The sequence below is a fragment of the Amblyomma americanum genome, chromosome 1 (genome assembly GCF_052857255.1).
Source record: "Amblyomma americanum isolate KBUSLIRL-KWMA chromosome 1, ASM5285725v1, whole genome shotgun sequence".
NCBI classification, from domain to species: Eukaryota; Metazoa; Arthropoda; class Arachnida; order Ixodida; family Ixodidae; genus Amblyomma; species Amblyomma americanum.
Genome location: NC_135497.1, coordinates 94,346,436 through 94,371,779, shown reverse-complemented (window position 1 = coordinate 94,371,779; position 25,344 = coordinate 94,346,436). Strand labels below are relative to the sequence as shown.

Sequence of the window (25,344 nt, the reverse complement as noted above, 5' to 3'; positions counted from 1 at the left end):
AAAACAATGGGCAATCGTATGAGTGAGGAAAAAGGGCGGCGTACAGAAGTGGGCCTTGATAAATGCAGAACTCATGGACCCTACTTTGTGAGGACAATAGACCGTCGTACCAGTGAGAACACGGGGCGGCGTACAGAAGTAGGCCGCGACCAGTGCAGAGCTCCCGCAAAACACTTTGCGGAAACGATGGACCGCCCTATCAGCGCGGACACGACTCGACTTACTGAAGTTGGCCGGAGGAGACGAGAACCCTCACAAATAATGACCGCGTTTTACCGAGGCCAGAAGAAAATTTTGTGGGAGGATACTTGTACTAGACATCAATCTTTCCCGCGGAATGAGGCAGAACACCCGGAGAAGGTACTCACAAGAGGATCGTGGCCTCTCATGGGAGAACGTGGTATCGGGAATATACGTCCGCAACAAAGCAAATGGATTTCCAGCGCTCACGGCGGCAGTGGCGACCAATTTCTCAGCTGGGCTGACCCCCAGCATCTGTTGTCTGCGGCATCTCGGCCGCGAAGCGCTTGGCGCTTAAGCGCTATGCAGTTGGAAAACACCGTTAGCGGGCAAAAAAAAAGTGAGTTGCACGCATGCCACAGTTCACTCTGGCTGGCGGCGAGTCAGCAAAGCGACCCGGACTTCTGGAGTCCTCTGTGCAAGATTTTGCCGCCGATGACTCCGAGAACAGTCGACGAGCGGTGAGTAGAATTTATCGCAAGGTGCGCTGTTTTCAGTGCCCCGCCGCGGTGGCTCGGTGGTTAGGGCGCTCGACTACTGATCCGGAGTTCCCGGGTTCGAACCCGACCGCGGCGGCTGCGTTTTTATGGAAGAAAAACGCTAAGGCGCCCGTGTGCTGTGCGATGTCAGTGCACGTTAAAGATCCCCAGGTGGTCGAAATTATTTCGGAGCCCTCCACTACGGCACCTATTCTTCCTTTCTTCTTTCACTCCCTCCTATATCCCTTCCCTTACGGCGCGGTTCAGGTGTCCAAAGATATATGAGACAGATACTGCGCCATTTCCTTTCCCCAAAAAATCAATTATTATTATTATTATTATTATTATTATTATTATTATTATTATTATTATTATTATTATTATTATTATTATTATTATTATTATTATTATTATATTCAGTCAATAGGCCATCGAAGTTTTGCCCATGGTTTGGTGAGAAATATATGTCATGCAGATGGCGATCTAGGCTGTAAGGACCAAAGGCGTTTCTGCTTCTTTGCAGACGCTGAAAGGTCACACTCATAACCGCTCTGGTCAGCACCTTGACCACCCCCCGGTCCTTTGCCTTCTGCGCCTTCGTTTCGTTGAGCGAAGTTCGACTGGGCGCTGCTTGAGATGCCTCACACCCAATAACACGTGCATGCGCAAAAAATCACGTTATCGATATCGCTTTAAAAGTTGCGCTCTGTATATGCGTGTTACGCAGTTGCTCGGCCCTTGTTTTCCGGCTCTTTCGCCCACCCAGCTGCGATGTCTCCCTCCGCGGCTTTCTAACGGCTGGCGCACAACATAATAGGCAGCTCGATTTCAGCTGCCATGGTCCCTCATTCCTGGATGAGAGAAATAAACTGTAACAACACGCGTCTTCCAAACGTGACGCAAAGCAAAGATGGGGTGCTTGTCAAACTTCAAGCTCTCACATCATAGCTTAGCGGCAAAGCATATCAGCGTTTCTAAACCCTGGCAGCGTTTTCAGTCTGACCTGAAAAAAAAAAATGTGTGTGAGTGTGTGGGAGCCGAAAACGAACGCACTAAGCAAAACAGCAGGTGGTGACACTGAATTTACGTTACATTTTATCTTTACTTTTTCTTCTATTTCTCTTGTGCCCAGGAACGAAATACTGGGTTCCTTTTTCGATGTCTCGTTTTACGGCGACCTAGCGACCGCACTTCAGCTGACCTACAACGGGCCTTGTCACAACCTGATGCTAATCGGTGGCATATCACCTACCAAGCTAGCCGATGATGCTCATGGTAAGCCGCCTTTGAGTCGGAACACGCACGCATAGAGTTGGTCATAGCTTGCGTCGATATACACGCGTGAGCCGTCCACGCAGCGTCTTTAGCTCGGGAGTCATGATTCTGCCATAAATATGTTCTTTCGCAGTTTAATGCTGACACAGTAAAAAGCAGTGTTAAAGACAACATAGGAATAGCTTTACACGTCTTTGAGAGCAAGCGCGCAATGAAAAACCTAATTAACGAGCTACTAAACGAAGACTATCTGTATGCAGTCAATCGGTGTGCGTTTAATGTACGTAACATTCAATCCGTGGAGGTATTACGCGTCTCCGTTTTATCTCTCTGTTCTATATATTCCTTGCATTTTCCAAGTAGTAGTAATGGTTGTAGTAGAACCGATTATTAAAAAAGAAAAACAAAAGAAGAAAAAGATTCTGCCGGCCCCGGGAACTGCTATCACGTATCTTAATCCCCAGAGCTGGGCCCGGCGGAAATGAAGGGGCAGGGACAGGATTTCTAGAAGAAGTAAAGAGGGGAATAATTTCGAGAACCGACAGGTTAGAGTTCACGCCCAGATTGGGCTTCATTTTGCACACTCTAACTCTGTTCCATCTAGTTTAGACGTATTATTCTGGGCCGTCGGAAAGCCCGCTGTCTAGTAATTATTTCGCGGGGTCCTAGCTGATGCCTCCCACAATAGCAGAGCGTGTTTTAGCCTTGGTTCGCACGCTGCAAGGAGGCCTTCACGTAGAAAATTTCAGTGCTAAGTGCGCATAGAAAAGTGGGAGAAAAAAGGAAGCTTATTCCATCGCACACACGGTGAGTGCAGGAGCCGCCATGCTGTCCTATGGCCCGGGACACGATCGCTGGAGGCCCTACGGCTTCATGGCTGAGCCGAGGTGCGACCGCACGGTCGTCATCGTTCGCAACAACGACGTCATGCTGGCCGGTGAGTACAGTGTAAAACGCCCGCTACAAAAAAGCGTTAACGTCGGCTCTACGCGGCGCGACGCAGTGTTCCACGCGGCTACAAACGTCATAGAAGGAAATGTGTTCTGTCATCTATTGGTCTCCAGGCATTAGTGGGTGATGCATGCACTTTAAAGGCAGTCCTGTGTAGAAATGATCCACATAACACTTTTCAAGCTCTGTGGAGTAGTCAAAGTTGATACCGTCCTTCAGTGCGAACAGAGTGACTTTTCTTTTCGAGCGCCTGTGTTAGGCTCGAAGAGCTTGCAACGTGCACGTTACGCACGCCTCCCGCAAAAGCTTTGTACTCAAGAAACAAGATAAAGCTCTATGTTAAGCTTGCGGCGACGAGCCCAGGGCAAACCACACCCTATTTTTATAGAAACAAACAGAACCACGCAAGACATTTCGTGTAGTTTTACGTCCATCACATTCTATTTATCACACTCTTGATTTTAATAGAAAATGCAGTTGTAGATGCTTCATGGGTTTTGGGGTTCGTTGAAGAAGGAGAGGTGTCAAATAAATTCTAACTTTGCAAACTTTTATAAAATGTCACTCCTAAGCCTGTCTTTAGCACTATTAGCCTTACCTCCTTATGCGCCGTAAAACCCAAAACAACGCAAGTTGGAAGAGCAATCCGAAGGCCAGGATCTTTGACATTCGTCCTATGGATACTCGTATGCACAGTCGGTCCTGTTCTCTAAACACAGTTTGTTGATTTTATCGTTATTATAATCATTTTTTCGTTTACAACACACACATATCGTCACGTACAGCCGGAGCAGCACGGTGAACGTAAACGATGCACCGTGGTGCTCGAGAGTAGACAGGCTTCCGCAGGGTCTTTCTGCTTTTTGTTTCCTCGCCTCGGTCTTCATATAAGCAACAGTATAGGGTGCCTCGATACGAGCGGGCATCGAGGCACCCTGCGCAACAGCTCGGCAAACACCCACTACAAGCTAAGCGCGCATCGCATGCACTGCACCATGTGCTTGAAATTGCGCGGCCTATACTTGCGATCCTGTGTCTCGTCGTAGGCTATATATGCCTATGCTTGAATGCAGCCGTGCCCTCTGCGCAGGCGGCCTGGACCCTCTCTGCGTAACGACCAGTGGCCATATGCAGCCATCGAACAAGGCTTTTTTATTCAGTAGCAGATGGAAGAGGCGGATCGAACTACCCGCAATGATCCGTGAACGCGCTTTCCACGCTGCCGTCGGCTGGCATGGCCGCATGATGGTCTTCGGTGGATTCCATCGCACCGGCCGGTGAGCTCCCGTATAGACCGTTTACAGCGTGCAGCTCTTGCTCTTGAGACGAGATGGCGCCACAGAAGCGCTCGTAACACGGTGCCATTACGGCCCTCGTAAGTCGCCGGCGTGTACGCTTTACACAGTAATGGAAGTATCACGGGTGGCTGCCGAAGTGTTCTTTATGTGAAGGTGGAGAAGGAAAGAGGAAATACTTGCCCTGTTGTGGATTGCAAGAAATGCTACGGAGAGTTAAAGGTGCGGCATTCAATTGTTTGCGAGCTTCTCGAAACCGAACAGCACAAGCAAGTACTGCCCCTTTTCGCGGCCGTTCGCCACGCACCCTTTCCGTGAAGAGGAACCCGGCAAACACGTTCGCCAACGCTAGACAGCCGATATAGAAAGAAAGGTTACGATCTTGGAAAATCTGCGAGGGCAAGTGCACAACATTGCTGCATTAATTAACTGTTCTGCCACCGAAGCAGTCGCTTAGTGCTTTCTGTTGCTGTGCGGTTGCGCCTGCGTGTGTAGCGAGACCCCATTGCTTGCAAGTTAAGGTGTGCGGCAATTTAGTAACAGCAGCGCCCGAGGCCGAATTAGGTACTCTAAAGAAGGACGGCTTACACTCCTACATGCCACTAGTGCAGATCGTGTAGTGCACAGCCGCGCGTACAGACGACGCTTACCGTCTGTGTATTGTGTGCCCTCTTGGCGCTACTCTTGAACTTCGCTCCAAGCAGAGCTCTTTTCGTGGACCATATTCGGAATGAAGCTTTTGCGTTACGGCTGCAGTGCTGCAGGGTGGCTGTCACTTCTTCCTGCGAGACAGTCACGAAAAGTGACTCCGCAGGCCAGCGCACAGAGTGACGCTGATTGCTTACCATTGCCGAGACATCGAGCCTTTTCATTCCCGCATATCGAGCGTGGAGCGTACCAAAATTTCATGTGTCAGACTGACGTAATTTTGAACTTCGTGTAGTGTGAACGCGTTGCCTTGCGCGTCTTATAACATTTATATCGCGGAATCCTTCGAAGTGATTGCGCGCCAGCTCATGAAGGATGCTTAATGCATGACACTGCTACCATAATATTTAACATTTGTGTGGGTATTTAATTTGGTAGCCTTTCTGTGTTTAACAAACAAGTAGAAAATCTTTTTGGTTTTCTAAGCACCGTTAACAGGTTCCAAACAAATGCTTTCGATGTGCATGTGAGCGTTTTCTAGAGCGGTGTCTGCATGTATTTACGCAATACTACAACGACCTGCGCAGCCGCAGGAGCATTGAACCTTCCCTTTTTAGATAATATCAATAAACAACATTCACCAAAGCCTTCTGCGGATGCAAAGACAAGCATCAGTCGATTCATCCGTTGGCTAGCTCTGCGACATAAAGCCCGAAACCTTCTTCACGCCTCAAGTGAAAAAATTAGGGCGCACACATGACCTTCGAATCTTTGGACAAACTATAGTGTCTTACAACCGTATGAACAGAAACACTGCCTCCCGGAACCGAACCATCGGACGCGGCAGCCGACGCGTCGAGGCGCACGCCAAACAGTCAAGAGGCGTGGAATGGCTGCGGGCTCACGTGATCAAAGATGGCAGCTCCCGTGACACGGCACTGTGAAACGTCTATAGCGTGCACGGCAAATTCAGAGCGTGCGACAGCCTGTATTCGGCCACGAGACTAGCCTGTGACAAATGCACAAAAGAAAACCCATACGGTAATTTTTTCAGCTGGCTTGCACGTTTTGAGCCAGCATGGGCCTGGTCCGCATGGAGTGTTTTTTGCACAGGGAAACGCGCCGCGGGCCAAACCCACGCGGCCGTCCCGCCGAATTTGCACTGTCACGGTCGTTTATCGCGGCCGCTTCTTGCATCCGTGGCGGTGCAGGTGTGGCGGCAGGGCCGCATGAGGGTTCGCTCGTGGCACGTTTCCGCGTGCTAAAAATGCTTAATGTAGGCCAGGCTTTAGGCGTTCCTTCGCTTCATCGAATGCAGCACGAACAAACCAGACTGAATGGCGCTCTGCAACAACGCACAACTCTTCCTGTCATGGGAAATCCACGTTGCATTACTGATACGAAAATTAACGCTGAGTGGTGAAACCGGTGCTGGACGAAATGTTCTTGCATGTACAAATATGCATCGCTCAGGTATCCCGCTTCTTGGCCGTCTTTCGCATTGTGCGCTGTTTTGCAAATAAAGAAAAGGGAATAAAAATACTGTGACATGTAAGGTATCTCTTCAAAGGTCCGCTTGGGATTATTTATTTTTACCTGTTAATATTTGGACTTCAGGCAATGGCTTGAGGGAAAACATTAAAGCAGGCGTCAACCTGGAGCAAAAAAGAAATGAAATTTTTCGAGACTATGATACTAATAGAGAAGAACATTTACATTGAAGCGCTCTCTTTAATTCTTTAAGTGTCAATGCTTCCGTTTCCGCCAATCCCGTACGCTCCTCTGAAGTTCCGCGCACAAGCCATCGCTTGCGTCTTACTAGTGCGCGTTTCACGGCTGCAGAGGCGTATTGCATTCACAGTAAATTATCTTCGATTATGCTACTTATTGAGCAGTAAGGAGGCCAAAACGAATTAAATATTTTTCCTATTTTTGAAGACCAGAGCACAACATTCTTTTGCTTTTTGTTTATATTGTGAAGACTTAAAGACGTTTGTATTGTAGTAAATTCTAGAAATTCCGGCAACCAGAGACACCTTCGACTCGGTCTAAACCTCAGCAGTTATGCTGGTATTAAATAATGAAGATGCCTTTTCGTATGTCTGTTTTCGCCCTAATATTTGTTCCAGAAGCTGTGCGCATTCTTGTCCCACTATAAGCTTTTTTAAAACATCTATAATGGCTGCACACCGACTGACGTCATCCACGAAGACAGCAGTCAAATTCCAATAAGGAAGGATGTCTGGCAGGAAGACACGGTATCTCCAATGCTGGTCGCCGCCTGCAAACACGTTTTCAGAGACCAGGATTTTGAACTGCTGGAGATGAGAGCTAATGGAGATTGGCTGATTAGGGAGGGAGGGAGTGAGGAAAAGGACATGCTGGGCTTAACCCTTATGTAAATGCCAGCGTATAAGAGTCTTTGTGCGAAAGCAATAAATCATAACGCGTCTTTGTCTTCTTAATTATACATCGCATTCGGAAGCCGCAACTTGCACTCTACGCGATTAGATATATGCCAAAGTAGGCCCATGAAAGTGATAGAGCGATCTGTGCGATTAAGAAGTCTCATGAATGCAACTCATGTATCAGTATCTGGAGATTAAAAGGAGACGCGGTTGCTAGTCATTAAATTGATGCGATCATTGCAAATAATTACAAGCTTTCAAGTGTTGGTAACAAATAAGCTAATCCAGAATAGTAAACTGTACGTTATCTGAAGTAAAGCGGAGTTTCTTCGCTGTACAGTGGCGCTCCTTGTAAGAGCGTTCTCGTGCCTGAGGAGTGGTCGACTGCTTACCTTACGGCGTGGTCAGATCGACGCGACGGTTTTTCTGCAGGATGCTCAGCAGCGCTGAAGTTTACTTCTTCAATACGAACCAGTCGTTGCTCATTCGCCCAATGTCGATGGCTCTCATGGGGATGGCTGGCGCCCCAATCGACACGCCAGTCTACATCATCGGCGGCACCTCCTGCGGTCCAGACGGGCACACCCTCCAGGCCTCAATCTACATCTTCGACTCGAGCACAGACTCGTAAGTACCCACTGTACGCCACAGAATGGTCTGACGGCGTAGTTTTCCTCTTATCTTTTTTTCATGCGTTTGTGTGTGTTTGTGTGGGAGGGGGCGGGAGGCTAACCCGCCAAAAAAAGTTAAATGCGTAAAAACCAGCGCACGAAAGCCCCACGCTTGCAGAAAATGCCGCCCCACTGGGGCCTTTCAGCCTCAATTCAAAGAAAACTTCGTGAGTGCATGACCTTAATTTTTTTCCTCTATAGCCGCTACGTGAACTGCAGTAGAGAATCGGCGGCAGACGGGCGCTCCTCTGTGCTCAGTAAATGCAAACCCCCCGTGTTTTGCAGCTGGACCAAGCTAGCAGCGATGATGGAGAAGAGGGCCTTTTTCTCAGCCTTGGCCGTACAACGCGACTGTTGGCTAGCAGGGGGCGTCATGCAGCTGAGGCCCAAGGTCAAGTGCACCACGTGTATCGACGTGCTCCGCCTGGCCTCGTCCACCATGCAGCGACGATCTGTCATGCCATCGCCTAGGCACTCTGTTTGCGCGGAAAAAACAGGTGAGAGGGCCAGCGGCAGCCGCTGACAAGCACATTCCGCCACCAGAGTGCTGCAGATAACCCTCTCTGTCTTATTCCGGTCGAAACTGTCGCATGATCCGAGCTGAAGCGCTGGAGCGGTTTATTCGAAGGCACGGTTCGCGATTTAGTGACCTGCTCGGTCCGGTATTTCTCACAACGTGCGCTATAGGTCAAATGTGGGTAGTGTATCCCCATCACACCCATCTCGACGATACTCTGCAGCGAACGAAACGCATCCGGAGAGGAAACAATCAGGTTTGGCGCTTTCGCCCGGTTTGGTGTGAACTGTATGTGCCATTCTTAATGCGACAGTATTAAAAACTGCTTTGTCGTCTCGCTTTTATAAACAGGTACATAAGCAGTCTAAAGAACTTATATTACCAGATGCCTAAATGTTAAGCAAAAATGTTAAATGCTTATTAAAATACCTAAGGTTAAATGAAAATTACGCAACAAAAACAACAGAATGCAGGCCGCTCGCCGGTTACACTTAGCCGCATTAATTTACTTTATTAGGTGGTCTTTCTTTTACTAGATACAATGCAAGCGAAGAGCGTGCCGAAATGGAATGAGAAAAGCCAGGGCATGAATAGTTTTCATCGACTACCTTTGCTCATTTATGTTATTTGGAAAGCGGTGCGCCAGCTCAAGGCAATATGGACGCGGCGTCATGCTTAAAAAGAATTAAATTAAGCTTAATATCTGATAGCTGACATGGCGTTTGCACCGCGAGAAGTTGAAGGCCTCCAAGGGTGAATCTTCTCGCACAAACTCCGCGAAAGGAGCAACATTGTACTGCTAATTTTGTGTAATACTAGCTGTTGCTGACCCTCATTTGGGAGTCTTTCCACGGATTTCGATTATCGGGTGGAACCGCTTCCCAGCAGCTTATGAACATCGCCTTCTGTGGCGCGTTTTTTCGTCGTACAGCAAACTGAGTGCAACATAGTTAAGGTGATCGAGAGCCACACTGTTGCACTCGTAAGAGCTGTCGAAGGCATCGCTCACGCAGATACACGGCGTCAGGGCAGCCTCGTAGGCATACCCGACATATTTTTCCTTCATGTGTGTTCTAATGGTTCTTCTTATTCACAGTCGTGAGCTGCTTAAATCCAAGGGTGAGAGTGTGAATGGAAACGCTGGACACCACGCGCAGGATGCGAAGTGTACCTGTTTGGGGGCCAAGATGAGAACAACCGCCCACTCGGCGACGTGATCATGCTCGACAGCGCCCGTCGCAGTTTCATGCAGTGTGAACCGCTGCCGAGGATCTTGGCGGGCTCAGCCACGGCCGTGATGCCCGAGGATGGTTTGGATTGGCTACGCCTTCGTAGTATATGGGTGAGTCCGGCCACGGGGCGGCTCATCGGCGCCAGGTCTTGCTCCACGCGTCTTCTACTGCAACGATCCATCGAAACAAGCGTCCCTGATTATCAGTGGTCACTCGCGCCTTCATCTTCTTACTAACCTTGTGGAACGCTCTTCTCCCATGTGGCATGTACCAGACGTGAGAGCTTCGTGCAGTTCCCATTAGCGGTTCATTGGAGAAACCGCCGACAGTGAAGTGTGGTAGCCACGGCTCATATAACAGGGATTTAAAAAGCCAGCACATATGACGTACACATATACTATACAGGTCATCCCAGAATAGCTAAATGCAACTGGCAAAAAAACACGCAGACGAAAACAAGACTGGCATGTTGTCCGAGGACAAAATTGGAGTACAGCTCCAGTAGACTGTTCTGCCTCAGCAGTGGTTTTGCGTGTAGTTGAACGAATAATTAATATCTATCATGTAATGAAATAAACGAACCTGAACTACCTTGCGAGTGTAAGGAATAAGCACACCGAACGGATAGAACACTTGGCCACGTTAGGACAACTCAACTACGTTACACCTGCCGCAGCGCCCGCGAATGGAACGCGTAAATCCGCCTCATTTGGTTAGTTCCCAACAGAGATACAGCCTTGGTAGTGGTTTTCTGTCTTCAACGTGCGGTCATTCCACCCATGGATGGACTTGGGCAGCCGCTTTAGGCCACTTCGTCTACGGGGTTGCTGGGATGTCAGCTAATCGTCTCAGATGGGCAAGCCGAAGCAAAAGGGAGGAGCGATGCGTGCTGCAGTAAAGAGAAGAAGCTAAGCTGAATGGCGCCAAACAAATCGTTCGCGATGAGTTGCTCGCAATGAACCCTAACGATTCCAAGAAGTTTATCGTTATCAAGAAAGGGACGTTTTGGAGGCTATTAAATTAAATCAAGAAGGATCCCAACCAATTTAGACGACACACCTGATATTGTGACCTGTGAAAAAGTATTGCTTTTGTGCTAATTCTTTCCACGCTCTGCACAGAGAAGGAGAAACAATCGGATTGCTTGAAATAATGGTCCCTGGCACTCTTTATGTTCACTCGTATTGGAAACTGCCACTTATTTCTCATCTTAGAGCTGTCCAGTCATGCTGCATGAGCAGCAAGCACAATGTCCTAGCCTTCAAAGATTAGTTCTTTTTTACATGAACAGCATCCGCAGCATCAGACTTTGCTGTCTGTCGACATGTTTGCCTGCAACAAATCGGCCTTATTTTTTCTATTTCTCATTTTCGTGTGTTTCACAGCCGGGAAAAAAGGCGACGCCAAACATTCGTGAGAGGGCAGCGACCGTCATCCAAAAGGCGTACCGGAATTACCGCAGAGGGGAGAGACTTCAGCCACGCCTAAAAAATGCAAGTAACATTCAAAACTGTGAGCAGGACAGTCGCCTCGCCGTGTTTCTGGTCGCAGCAGCCTTTTGTACCGACGCCATCTTTGTGGCTTGTAAATAAATTATAATTTGATTTGACCAGCGCCGGTGAGCGCATAGCAACCACAACAGTTCACCGCAGGGACGCCCTGGGAGGTCAGTGTACTTGAAGCGGCCTCATCTGCGCGAGAACCAGCGCGTGCTGCCGATATCGCTTGCGCCTGTCTATGTTGAGGTGAGCACAAGCACAAGGCAGTATGCCAGTATGCTGTCGGGCACACCTTCCTTTTTTCATACTCCTCCTCTTACATATTTTGATGATAATAATAATAATTGGTTTTGAGGAAAAGGAAATGGCGCAATATCTGTCTCATATATCGTTGGACACCTGAACCGCGCCGTAACGGAAGGGATAAAGGAGGGAGTGAAAGAAGAAAGGAAGAGAGGTGCCGTAGTGTAGGGCTCCGGAATAATTTCGACCACCTGGGGATCATTAACGTGCACTGACATCGCACAGCACCATTTTGATGCCACGAACAGGTCTTAGGCTACTCAAAAATGCAGACGGCGCTTCGTTAATTCTGTCAGCATTTTTTAGCGCGCTAGCACTACAGTTCATTACAACTGAAGAATGCAGCGGCGAATTCCTCTCGAAAAAGGCTTTCCAGCCAGTGGCGTCGACCGATTTTATCAGGCAGAGACTTTACAAGTAAGGGAAGAAGAAAGGCCGCGGGGAGCGGGTTGTTCGGTCTCGAGTGTGTGGTTTTATTAAGGGTATAAGTACCTTCTCCCCGTTTAATCGCGGCTGACACCGTACAAAATCACCCGGACCACACCCCGTGATCGCGTACGCTACCGAGCGCACGCTGACCACGGCTGGCTTTCCTCTGGGGGAAACAAAAGCAGCGACACTGGCTGGCACAAAGGAGGCATTTATTGCGACAACAATAACGCCAGCTAGCAACAAAATGCGTGAAGGAATCGAAGTCGGACGACTCACCAGCACGGTTACGAGCGAATGTTCGCCCACGCTAGGGCTGGGAAGACACTCCACGGCCGGACGGGATGAGATGCAGGAGAACGTTCTCCCCCACGAGGATTCGCCCCGCTGGCAAAGAGTGGGGAGCAGTGCCTACACGTCCGTACTCGACGAGATCCCCACCCGAAGAGAGGCTGCGTTCCAATACTCCCAAGTAGACGGCTACTTAGACGTCTAGCCGGACAGCCGCCATTTTGGGACGCGTTCTATTTCTCGGCGAAGCAGTCTACTAAGACTGCTTCGCCGAAGTCCACATCGATGCAGGCTAATTTGCGGTCTAAAGATGGCGGAGCTGATATACGCGGATCAGCGAGTCATGCTCTTGCGGGCGTCGGACTGTACACGCAGTATACGAAAGGAAAAATGTAATTCCATTATGTTATTTGGTACGCAAACTAGTGGCTAATTAATCTTCGTGGATGTGCGATTCCTAGCAGTGAATCACGCAGGAGAAAATCGTGCAGTTGAGAGCTTTGCTACAGCTGCGGACGCTGTAGGTCTGTTTACATGGTCTGTTAATTTACGTGATCCGGCATCCGACGATGCCGGATCTTAATTAGCACCTTTATTTTAGAGATTAATACTCGTCGCTGCCGTTGGGTTACTCGACGGGCGTTAAGACGGCTGGCGTGACGGTTAACAAATGTGTTTTGTTGCTGTATTAATTGCACCAACTCTTTCGCGTACATTCTTTTTTTCTCTACACTCCCAGAACAAACACACCGGCATGTTGCGAATTGATTTTAGTCTTTGCAGGATTAAAGCTGGCTGCTGTTTTTATGTTTCTCGCCGTCTCCGAGTACCACGTACGGCAGACAGGTTTAATGGCACGTTGTGTTTTCCTGTTGCAGTGTATATTAGCCGTATCGCATTTCGCGCATATTGATTACAGTCTTTCGTATTCTTTCTTATAATTACAGGGCCGTTTGGACGAGCACGTTCGAGGAGCATGTACAGTTTAGCATCAATATTAAAAGAATAATCGCATAGGCACATCCACCGATAGGCACATCCATCAGTCCGGTTTACGCGCATTCATTGCAGAAAAAATGTGCAAACTTGTTGAAAACACGTTATTAATGATCGTTATTGCTCAGTTTGAGAAAAATTGTACTACAACTGTTCATAAGCTTTAGTTACATTGTTATGACGCGAGGCGGCGTGAGCAGTAGAAGAGTTCCAATACATGGACATGTAGACGGCTAACTAGACGTCACACTATACGTCTTGTTAGACGTCTAGAGTATTGGAACGCAGCCAGAGTGCTCTCCCGCACGCACTCAGCAGTCAGCCGTCCGTGGCGCTCATGCCTTTGCGACGTAGCGCCCTCTCTTGTTAGTTATGTAACTAGGGAGGGTCACGGGGCGTCCGTCCTCCCCCCCTCCGTTCGGAGGGTGCATCGCGGGAAACCGTCTCTAGGGCCGAAGACAAAGGCCCCTATTCCTTTCCTGTCTACAGCGTCTGCTACAGAGCCATATCTGGACGACTGTATTGGCTGGACGGCCACCTCTGAGGGGCATTCGCAGCTGCATCCTTTGAGTTGAAAGCCTTCCTGTCTGTAATCGAACCCTAAAGAGGACAGGCTCCCACACACAACCTGGTGGACAGGTTGCCTCGCTGGACGCCTCGCTAGCGAAAAAGCCGTCCTGTCTGTGGTTGAAGCCTGGGGATGGCAGGCTTCCCACAACCCGGTGGGCAGGTTGCCACCTGCCCACCATGGCAGGTGGACAAGTGGAAAAGAGGAAAATTGGTTTCGCCGCAGATGCAGTGAAGTGTCGCAACAGCTACATCAATGTGGAAAAGGAAATGATGTCGCACTAGTTGCTCCCACTATCAAACAAGTAACACGATAGCTACAGCTGATTGGAGAGGCGGTAATCTGCGTCACGTCTTCAGATTGCAGCATAGCTCGAACCACAGATCGGTCCGGCCCTGACACAGGAACTGAAAAGTAAAAAGCTCTCCTTGTTTGACAGCCTGGCAGCGAAGAGGCGCAGTTTAGTTTTGTGCAATACGCTCTTCTCTACATGACGCTGCTAAAAGGAAGCGCCGCCGCAATGCCTCAGAACTTCACAACGGGTTCAGAAGTGGTAAGCGCTTAGATGATAGCCTGTTCGTGCTTACCCACTGCATATAAATATCTAAGACGGAAAACAGACCTCTGTATTTAGCTTTCTTTGCATAAGCGGTGTATACTACAATGTGAACAGGGAACTCCTCTGGAAGATGTTAAAAGATTAAGGTGTTGGCCTTGAGCTAATTGATTTTCTACATGAAATACATCGAGAAAATGAAGTTTAAATAACATGGGAACATATAAGAGTACAACTGTCGAGGTACACAAGGATTAAGGCAAGGTTGTCCTTTATCACAGCTGATGTTCATGCTTTATATGATAAGTATGGACAGAAGGCTGCTAGGATACTGGGAAGCAATCTAGGTTATAATCTGTCGTACAGATTACGCGGAAGGCTAGCTGAGCAACGAAGAGAGCCAGGAAGAATTGCAAACTTTGGTTAATTGCTGTGGAGACGAAGGAGACAGTCTAGGTGTCAGTTTTAGCGCGACTAGGTCAGGTGTGATGACTTTCAACGATACAAGTGATCAGGTAATTATAATACAAGGCCATGAAATACCCGAGCGGCCGAATACAAATATCTCGGGGTATGGGTAAACAAAGGGCCGAGGTACACGGAAAAGCACGAAAAGACTGTCATAGCAAAAGGGCGAAGAGATTCCGGGAAAATGAAACATAGAGCACTGGGGGGGGGGGGGGGGTACAACAGGTACTGAGAGGTATTTGGAAACGAATAATGGTGCCTGCGCTTATTTTCGGGAATGCGGTGTTGTGCTTGAGGGAAGAGGTTCAGTCGAGGTTAAAAGTAAATGAGAGAGCTGTTGGAAGATTAGCACAAGGTGGCCAGGGGAAGACCACCAACGCCGCAGTACCGGGGGATATTCATTCATTCATTTTTATTTGTTCTTCACAACATGACGTACACATTGTGAAAGGGGCCAAGAAGAAAAGCCGTTCCTTTACGGCTTGAAAAAAAATCTTGGTCCCCCCTGGCATTGACGGCAACGAAGCAACACAATCCAGAAACAAATGTACAGAAAAAAATATACAGAAATATACAGAGACAAACAAAATTATAACTTGGCATTTTTATGAAAGGTATGGCGACAAGCTCATGGAACGGTCGGGAAATAAAGACATGCAGTCATAATGAAACAGTGGCTAAATATATGTACAAGGTGTTTTGTTTATGAAATGTGTGGTGTGTATTAGGGACATGCAAATTAATAAAACAACGCCTTCAGGTTCCGGAAATTTAGTCCTAGAATATCTGTTCCCGCCTTAATATCCTTCGAAACACGGGAGCCTCAGAGTAAAACACTATACGAAGGAAATTGGTCGATAGCTCGTGGGCAGCTAAGGTATAAAAATACCTACAGAGAAAGAGCGCTTACTCACAGTGGCGGAAAAGCACTACAAAGCTACCAGTAAGCATGCCAGACACGAGGACGGAGAAAGAAAAAGCATTGAACGACAAATTAAAAACGCGGAAGGAAAAATTTGATAGATTCAATGGAAAACAAGCATAGTGTAGAACAATAACGATACTGGAAAAGGAAGATCAGTAAGGAAGCGTTTTATGAAACTCAAGAGGCAGTGCCCTACTCTTTGAAGCTAGGTCAGGGTGTCTTAGAACGCGCAGCTACAAAAAAAAATTTAATGGAGAAGATGACACACGTGTTGCGTGTGGTAAATTTGTAGAAACAATAGAGCACCTCGTACTAAACTGTGATGGTATCCATTCCGATGTTGATGCAGCCACAGTCAACCTTCCTGAGGCCCTAGGGTTTAGAGATAACAATAGTCATGTAAATAAATCTGTGGTTGAAATTAGCAAAACGCGATTCGAAGATTTGTGGCTCAAAAGCAGAGATGAAACATAGCGTTAAAAGCATAGAAAGACGTATTTTAAAGAAATGGCGAATTTTATTAACTTACCAACACAGTTAAACAAAAATAAAGGGAATAAACTCGGTATTGTAGCAACTGCCATCACCCCGTTTCAAATGGGACGCTCCTAGCTTCCATCCATCCATCCAGACGAACGTTTCCACAGGGTTCTACCCCTTCTGCCCGCCGCATTTTGGCTGTGCTTATATTGCGCCCGACAGCTCTGAACGGGAAAGCCTTGACGCAAGCACAGACTTCCGCTTTCTCACTGACACGCAGACCTGGCCTCCCCCTGCGCGCTCCACTGAAACGCTTGAAAGCCACTGGGATGCCAACGGCGCTGAGGCCTCCGGAGCAACACAGTACCTGCGACAGCAAACACTCCGTGAAAACATGGACCCCAACCTGGGTATGGTGGGTCGCATGGATGGCTCCTTCCTCAAAACCAAGTGAGTGACATCTCAAGCTCAACAACACTACTCATAACTAAATGCTGCTCGCCAACAGTCGCGCCACCACTTTGCATTCGGCCGCAGTGATGCGGTCCTTCCTTCTTTTCCACATTTTCGTGCTGCTGAAGTGAATTTTACGCTCCGGCATTTCTCTTAGCTTCGCATGTCATGCTCTCTGATAACGTTGTTAGGATTCAGGTAGCGTGACTGGGCCGGAGAAGAGACGACGACGATCTGAGGAAGAAAACTCGGAAAACTTTATACAAAGACTGTTTACATAAAGTACAAGTAAGGACAACTGAGTGTGCCTCTGAGTAAAGGGAGGTTCTTAGCAGTCGGGAGTCTCTCCCAGCAAAGGGTATCTCAAGAGGGGGCTTTTCTCCTGTTACTAAACCAATAGCTCGTTAAATACTCTTCGTATTCCCCAGATACCTAGCTAGGGAATACAGTTCGCAGAATGTCCAATCAAACGATGCCTCTGATGATACCACCCACGGCAGGGCGGTCCTGATGTTCTCTCGCAGCTCGGTCGAGGGAAAGGGAACAGGACCCGATCACGTTGTCGTCCACGGGGCGTCCAGATGGGCGAGCACGTGGGTCCGGACTGCACCCATGTGGAACATGAAGGCGCTTGCGTGACACAGGAATGCGGGCTGTCTCCTAGCAGGGGTTGAAAGATCTTGTACTGACGACCGAAATGCGGAACCTGTGTCGAAGGCGCAGCTCTCGGGCAATTGTTCAACCCCAGCGTGACTGAAGCGGACAACACTGATCTTGTACTTCGTCGTCTCATGACCGGAACGTGGAACCTCTGTTGAAGGCGCAGCTCTCGGGCTATTGTTCAACCCCAGCGTGACCGAAGAGGACAACACTCCGTTCGTCGACCCGATGGGATGTTCTAACACGTGGGGACGCTATTATCGTCGCTGCTTCCGACATTCGTGCAGCCACGTTTCTTGCAGAGGGCTCATTCACCTTCGCGGTGGTTTTCAGGGAATTCCGGACCGGGTAGTCCGTGTCTTTATGCATTTGGGCTGGAAGGCATGCCATGCATAACAGCACCTCCGCCACCAGACAATGCGTCGGGAAGATGAGCTGCTCCTACGCAGCTCGGCTGACAGGAGGTGCGAGAATGAGTTCTCGTTCTGAAGTTCTCCAGGACTCTCCTGCTCTACAAGGAAAATCCAGCTCCGTGATCTCTGCGATGCGAGCCAAACGGGACAACAAACGCCAAGCCGCACACAACAAAAGCGAGTACTCAAGATAGAAGGAAAATTAGAATTGGTGTACAATCGGTCGGAAAGGTTGAAACGATCTCGGATGTCACCCGGGCAGGGAGGAATCAACCGAGAGGTTAAAAGGAGGCTTGTAATTTAGGCCCAAGCTATTCCCTATTCCTAACTAGCACAATTGACCATACGGTCTTCCTTTCGTTCTGCATGGCAGCAGACACGAAAAATGTGCAAAGCTTGGGCAACAAACAGTACAGAAGCAACATACTGCACAAAATACTGCTAAAACAGTAACATCTCCAGGAGCTCTCGCCAGCTACCTAAGCTACTATGTCCAAGAGGGGCTTCGCTCGTGGTTCCGTGTCAGCGAAGACTATACACGTAACAACCGCTGAAAGTAATTTTCTTTCAAAACCGCATAACAAACCAAACACTCATCTCGAGGCGCCTACACGAGAGACTACGCATCATAGACCCCTGACTCAACCTCTGTATTTCCGCTTTCAGCGAACACTCTCAGTGCGCAGCTAAACCTACGCACAACAATTCGCATCAAGCTTATCAGCATAAGTGATGCCGTAAAGAAAAGAAACAAAACATAAGATAATCTCGCTGTTAAGATTACATCTTCAAACAGATTGTTGCTACAGCGTTCGTTTGCACTACACTAGACTGTACAACACTTAGTGGTTAAACTAAGATCAAGGCTACATCACTACAGCACAAACTTCCTGAGGAGTACAAAATTCTGCTCAGCCCTAAAAATCTCAAATCTTAGTTCTAATGAATAAAAAAGCAAACACTAAATACAAAGAGGGCTTTGTCCTGGAATACGCCTTAAAACCATTTTGCGATTCAAGGAATAAACTGTTTCTTGAGGCGCGCACTGCGCGGACGCGGTCGACGGCCGCTCTACCAGCCAAGACAGCCTCCTGTGGGCAAGGCTTCGCAAATTTTGAGTGGCTGATTTGCTATGCCTCTGTCAAAACCCTCCATAGAATTTCCTCTGTGCGATATGTTTCCAGAGCCTGGGTAATTCTCGGAAAGCCTAAATCGGGAGGGGCGCTACTTCCTTTCTCTTTTCCCTGCATATTGTGTCCCCCTCCGACACGCGCGCGTTCCATGGCGCCCTTTTGTGTGGCGGCTGCGCGCCCTTCTGCATAGCACGCCGTACGCGTCACGTGTCTTAGGACAACATCTGTCGTGGTGCCACAATGAAACAGGTGGCTTTCGCCCTACATGCATAGTTGGTAGGTTTTGCGCGCGACGCCTTTCGGATTTTCTGTGCCGCGGCGAAGATGTCAGGTCGTTACACTGCTGATTAGCCTTAACACTTTCGGTGTTTTTGACCAGCCCATCTTTCTTCGCGTGCAGCTGACCTCTGGGAAACGGTGTAAGTTTCTCGTTTACTTCTCAAGGTGTCGTCAGGCGCTATGCTTCAGGACCTCGCCTCAGCATCGAGAGTTGACGCATCAATCTCCGAAAGCTCGCTGCGTTCGCTATGTTTCTTGAGTGGCGGCATCACCTGTGCTTGGCTCTCAGTGCGAGGCGACGGTTCATTTGACGAACCGTTCGCTGCCATTTCTTCTGTGCACGATAGCTCATTTTCCTGCGGTCTATCACTAGCCGCAGTTACTAGCTGCTCTTTGTTTCGATGCAGCGCTGAGCCGCATTCTGCGCTTACAATCGAACTGTCAGCGGGCGCTATCCGTCGACCACTGCCCGCCGGATACAAAACAGTCTGCCTGCGTTAGAACGTCTGCAGAAAATAACAGTTCGCTGTTCTCAGGCTTTTAATTCGGAGCAGCGGTCCGGGTAACAGCAATCTGAGCGCCATCGAACTTTTCAGCGAAGGCTGCGCTCTGACTTGGCGCTTCAACGTTGCTGTCAAGTAACTACGTGACGCTCTCTTCCGGAAAGCTCTCTTTATGTGCGGTGACATATAAGTTCGCCGCAGTCTTTCTGGCGCGGAATCTCTGCCTCATTTGCCATAGCGGCATCTGTATCAGGCCTAGAACCGGCGCTTTCTCTGCTCTTCCGAGCAACAATTATGTCCCTAGCTGACCAAGCGGGGTTCGTGGGCTGGTCGCTGACACTCTGATGGGAGCGCTGCCCACTGGTATCACTATAATATTTAGAGTCCGTCTCTGTACGTGTGACGAAGAAGCGGAAGAGGGCTGTTTTCGCTATTTCGTAGTTGTCGGCATCCTCGTCGGACAGCCGCGTTAATACGGCGAAGACATCACAAGAGAGGATGGCCGTCAACATCCAAGGCCAGTCGCCCTGGCCTACCTGCTCTTCCGTACAGGTCCGCTCGAATTTCGTCAAGTAACTTCTGAAGCTCTCGCCTCTTCGGAAAGCCCGCAAACGATCTCGAACTCTACGCCACTGAACTAAACGCGTGAGCTCCTGTAGCTCTCGTCTGCGTTGTTCTTCTAGCTCAGCCGCTAGCTGCGCCCGTTGCTTACAACAATCCTCCCATTCTCTATCTACTTCCTCACGAAACATTCGTCTTTCTTCTTGCTCAAGAAGATATTGCTTCTCTTGCTCCTCGCGGAGCCATCGCCTTTCCTGTTTTTCAAGAAGATAATGTTCCTCCTTCCCTTGGCGAAGCGTTCCTCTTTCTTCTCTTTTCCCTCGCTGATCATTCGTTTTTCTACCTCAACTTTTCGTTCCAAAATCGTCTCCCACGCCTCGCCTGCCTTCACGACTGTCACCTCTTCCGCCCGTATAACATCCATGATCGCTTCTCTCGTTTTAGTGGGGTCTAATGAAATCCCCAATCTAGAGTTTCAAGGAGGTATTTTACCTTGAACTTCTCCATCGCTGATCACACCTCGTGCCGCTAACCCCGCTAAAACACAAGCTGCACCTTGAAGCAAACAGTACACAAACCTGCAAATTTCATTCCCAGATGACCAAAGTCCGACTACTAACATCTGCCTGTGCTAGTGCGGTCAGGTGAAATGAATGGCAAACATCGAGCACTCACCCAACCGAGATACAGCTGACGTCGTCAGTCCAGTAGAGGCCGGAGTCCGTTGGAGCCGGTGACCTGACGCGTTCATCTCTCGGTCTTAAGAAGCGTAGCTGATTTCATCAGTCAATCACGCAGATGCCGGGGCCCATTGGAGCTGGTGACTTGACGCGGGCATCCCACCACTGCCACTAGTTTTGGGGATTCAGGTAGCATGACTGGGCCGGAGAAGAGACGGGGGCGATCGGAGGTAGAAAACTTGGAAACCTTTATACAAAGACTATTTACATAATGTACAAGTACGGGCAACTGAGAGTGCATCTCAGTAAAAGGAGCTTCTTAGCAGTCGGGAGTCTCTCCCAGCAAAGGGTATCTCTCAAGAGGGGGGCTCTCCTCCTGTTACCAAACCAGCAGCTCGTTAAATACGCTTCGTATTCCCCAGATCTCTAGCTGGGGAATACAGCTCGAAGAATGAAGTCCAATCAAACGATGACACTGATGGTACCACCCACGGCAGGGTGGTCCTGATGTCCTCTCGCAGCTCGGTTGAGGGAAAGGGAACAGGAACCGGTCACATTGTCGTCCACACGGCCTCAAGGTGGGTGCGCACGTGGGTGCGGACTGCGCCCATGTGGAACAGGAAGGCGCCTGCGTGACACAGGAATGCGGGCTGTCTCCCAGCAGGGGTCGAAAGGTCTTGTACTGATGACCGGAACGTGGAACCTATGTCGAAGGCGCAGTTGTCGGCCAATTGTTCAACCCCAGCGTGACTGAAGAGGGCAACACTGATCCTGTACTTCGTCGTCTGATGACCAGACCGTGGAACCTCTGTCGAAGGCGCAGCTCACGGGCAATTCTTCAACCCCAGCATGACCGAAGAGGACAACACTCCGTTCGTCGACCCGATGGCGTGTTCGAACACGTGGAGACGCTATTTTCGACGCTGCTTCCGACATTCCTGCAGCCACGTTTCTTCCAGAGGGCCCATTCACCTTCGCGTTGGTTCTCAGGGAATGCCGGATCGGGGAGTATGTGTCTTCATGCATTTTGCTGGAAGGCATGCGAGACATAACGTGTATGCTTACTGAACACGAGCGATTGAACAGGGGCACCTACCTCGTAGCATGACTGAAGTGGAAGCGAGCGCCTTGAGGTCCGTCCGTCCGTCCGTCCGTCCGTCCATCCATCCATCCATCCATCCATCCATCCATCCATCCATCCATTCATCCATCCATCCATCCATCCATCCATCCATCCATCCATTCATTCATTCATTCATTCATAGTCTATTCAAGGCAGTATAGTAGTCTTCGAATTCTAAGACCACATCATCCACGGCTGATAATCAGTTCTTTCGTGGGCCCTCCTCCCGCTTCGCCCCGACGTTGATGACTGGCGACACTCTGTTGCTGAACTTTTATATACTATAGTCGCGTCCACAGAGGCTTGGCCCTGAGCAGTCGAGAACATTTACCGAGCACTCGATGAGAGTCGCGTGTAAGAAACAAGCATATCCAACTGCCCCAGTTGTGGCAAGGTCCCCAGGTAACAGGAAAGTTTGATGTTTCATGGCGACAAAGGTGGCCACTTTTTCTTGTGTTGCTCTCAAAGTTTCCTAAGCACAAAACACAGAGCCGAACCAGTATCGACGATCATATGATGACCACATGTGCATGCTATCGGCCGCGTCCTCCAATGTTTCTTCTTTCACAATGAAGGGTTGGCCTTCTTCGAGCATGAATTTTCTGGCGTTCCTCGCTCATGTCGCTAAGGCGCTTTGTTGCAAGGTAAATGAACCTGCCGCAGAGGTAGCGGCGAGCTTTCATCCACCTACAGACGTTTCCATCGTGTTTTGTGCTTCCGCACCGTCCACATTATTACCGCCTGTCCAAAGCCGATCGGCACGCGCTTATCTTCTTTACAGCTGTTAACTCAAAAGAAATCACGTTGTTTCCCCTTTCCGCTGCCACAGAGCAGAGCACTGTTGCTTTGGCCTTCTGCAGGGGGGCTCTGTTTTCGCCAACAACTGTTTTTGCAAGGCACATGACCTGACGCCGCAAACTATTATCCCGAAGCATTCTATGGAGCATGCTCAACAGGAGGCAGCCATCCGCTATTTGCCGAAATTCTTTATCAAATTCTCGAGACTTACCTGCAGACTGGCGCCGGTTGAAAAAGCGGAGGCTGCCCGTTATTTCGATGCTCATAGGGTCAATGCGCATTTAGGACTTCAACTAATTCTTCGTACTTCACTGCGTTTGAATTTTTCGGTGCCACTTTTCCTGGAAGCACCTTGTGCGCGTGTTCAATGTAGAACTGAGAAACACCCTCTTCTCAATTCAACCGCATATTTCCGTTGCTTCGAAGAAGGCTTCAACTTTCGTAAGATACGCCCTCGATTTGTCATTGTGGTCGTCACACTCGGGAAGCTAGTGATGCGCCATGGCCAAAGCGGTTGCACCCAGCGGCTCAGTCTTGACCGGCGTTTGAGGTTGGCGCACGTCGTGGGTTCTCTCTGAGGCACCGCCACCCGCACCACCGCTCGAGCGTGGTGCTTGTACTGATTATCGACGCTGAGCGTTGGCCGGTAGGTCCACCATTTTAAATGCCAGCAGGTCTCCCGCTTTCATCAGCCGTCGAAAATATCCAGCCGCCAGCGCCTAGCGACGCTAATGCCAGACAAAGCCCCGAATTAGAACGTTCGTGTCAACTGTCAGCTCTGCGGACGGCGTCGGAGGCGATATCATCTGCGAGCTCGCGTTCCAAACGATACAACGGTGCTTGGGTTACTGCAGTGGGAGGAGGCGTATAAAAGCGGCACCGGAGGTCTTCAGATTAGGATATAGAGAAGATTGACACGTCGGTTAAAATCATCTTATCTCGTAGTTGGAAGAGGGAATTTGTTTGCGTTCCCAACCTAGTGTTTTTTTCCGTAGTTTTAGTGATAGAAATATTGCCCCAGGAGTTGGGCAGAATATACTGCCGTAAACAGAAGCACGCCTGATGATAGCTTACTCCCTTTTTGGGCTAGTTTTTGTTTCGCTTGTAATACCCGTGAAACTTCAGCTCAGCAAGTTTAATCCTGGATGCCGGTACACAATGCTAAGCGTTCCTTTTCAGACTTAACTTAGCTCACGGAATAAATTTCAGCTTTACTTGTAAGTATGGGATACAAAATTCAAGCACAGATGGCATTGCAGTACGACGTGTCAGACCGCAAACGGGTCACGGTCTAAGGGCGCCAGCAGTTTCTGTGTACATGTACCACTACTGTTAAGATATGTACCATCCCTCTCCCTAGCAAAACTGCGACGGCACCTCCGGACGTCCTGGCGCCCACGACCCACCCCACTCCTCAGGTGCACCCGGTTCTCCTGTCATCCCCCGCCCATCCAGCCTCCCTGGTGCCCGCGGCCCTCAAGGCATCCCCGGCAGACACGGCGCCGCTGGCCATCAAGGCACCTCCAGCCCCGCCGGCCCTCCCGGCACTTCCGACGTCCACGGCACACCCGACACTCCCGCCGCCCCCAGCCCTCCCGCCGCCCCCGGCCCACCCAGCTCACGCAGCCGACCAGGAGCCCTCGGTACTCCCGGCGCCCCCGGACTCACCGCCACCGCCTGCGCTGCGCAGAAGCCAGCGAATTAGGAGGAAGCCGGATAGGTGGGGTTACTAGGGGCACGGTCCATTGCCTGGAATAAATGTGACTCTGTCAGCGCAAGGCGCAACCGCTGTTTGCGCCTGCCATCCGGATGGCCGGATGTCGTCATCTTAAACGCGTTGGTATCACAGTTCCGTACAGGTGCCAACAAAAGTTTTCGGTACGCCTAAATCGCGAAAAACGTCAATTTCCTCGCTGAGATTAGAAGCGCAGTCAGGCACCGAGGGCTGGACTGAGCCTTTCGCACTGTAAACTACGAAGTACACCCTTCAGTTGATGGCTGTTTGCTTAGGCTCCAGAGTAATTAGGATTAGCTGTAATTTTCGCGTTCCGAACGTGCACACTGTCTTTTCTTTGTGCAGTCGTCACAAACCCCTAAAACGTAAAGAGCACCGCGCGCATCCACTCGCGCGTTTATGTGGCAGCCAGTTTTAAAACGTACACTTTTACGAGAGCACTAGCGGTCGCTGCTCCGATCAAGGCATCTTGTGATCGCATTGGGCCTGCAAACAACTTCGTGTCAAAAAAGGCACCATGGGTGGTCTCCTACCAGTCTAGAGTTTCTGTCCGACTGGCTGAGTGGCCCGCAAAGCGCCCTCTCACGAGAAAATTGGAATGGGGGGGGGGGGGGGGAGGGTACTAGGCCTGCAGGCGGTGCCATAATGGCTGACTGTGGGTCTGCGCGAGCTCGAGATAACTGGACAGCGTTCCGACTTGCACTTACCAGGGGTCTTGTTTGTGGGCGGACTGGACCCCAGAAACCTACTGGGTTCAGGTACAGGCCGTTCTAGT

General features: G+C 49.5%; 1 protein-coding gene across 1 annotated transcript; it reads left to right on the top strand.

Moving 5' to 3' along the window:
• LOC144133960 (beta-scruin-like) lies at positions 1–24,579 on the top strand. Its single transcript, XM_077667005.1, has 10 exons — positions 1–701; positions 1,852–1,994; positions 2,812–2,931; positions 4,036–4,222; positions 7,729–7,923; positions 8,253–8,464; positions 9,642–9,826; positions 11,102–11,209; positions 16,512–16,681; positions 24,195–24,579. Exons 1-10 carry the CDS (start codon positions 7–9, stop codon positions 24,565–24,567), a joined length of 2,388 nt encoding a protein of 795 aa, XP_077523131.1. The 5' UTR covers positions 1–6; the 3' UTR covers positions 24,568–24,579.
• The last annotated feature ends 765 nt before the right edge of the window (positions 24,580–25,344 follow it).

Excerpts from the sequence above, each read along its gene's own strand:
- LOC144133960 (XM_077667005.1), top strand. The coding sequence starts at position 7 with ATGGGCAATCGTATGAGTGAGGAAAAAGGGCGGCGTACAGAAGTGGGC. Across the intron at positions 2,932-4,035 it reads CAACGACGTCATGCTGGCCG|GCGGCCTGGACCCTCTCTGC; the intron begins GTGAGTACAGTG and ends CCCTCTGCGCAG. Across the intron at positions 11,210-16,511 it reads TTCAGCCACGCCTAAAAAAT|ACCTGGCCTCCCCCTGCGCG; the intron begins GCAAGTAACATT and ends ACTGACACGCAG.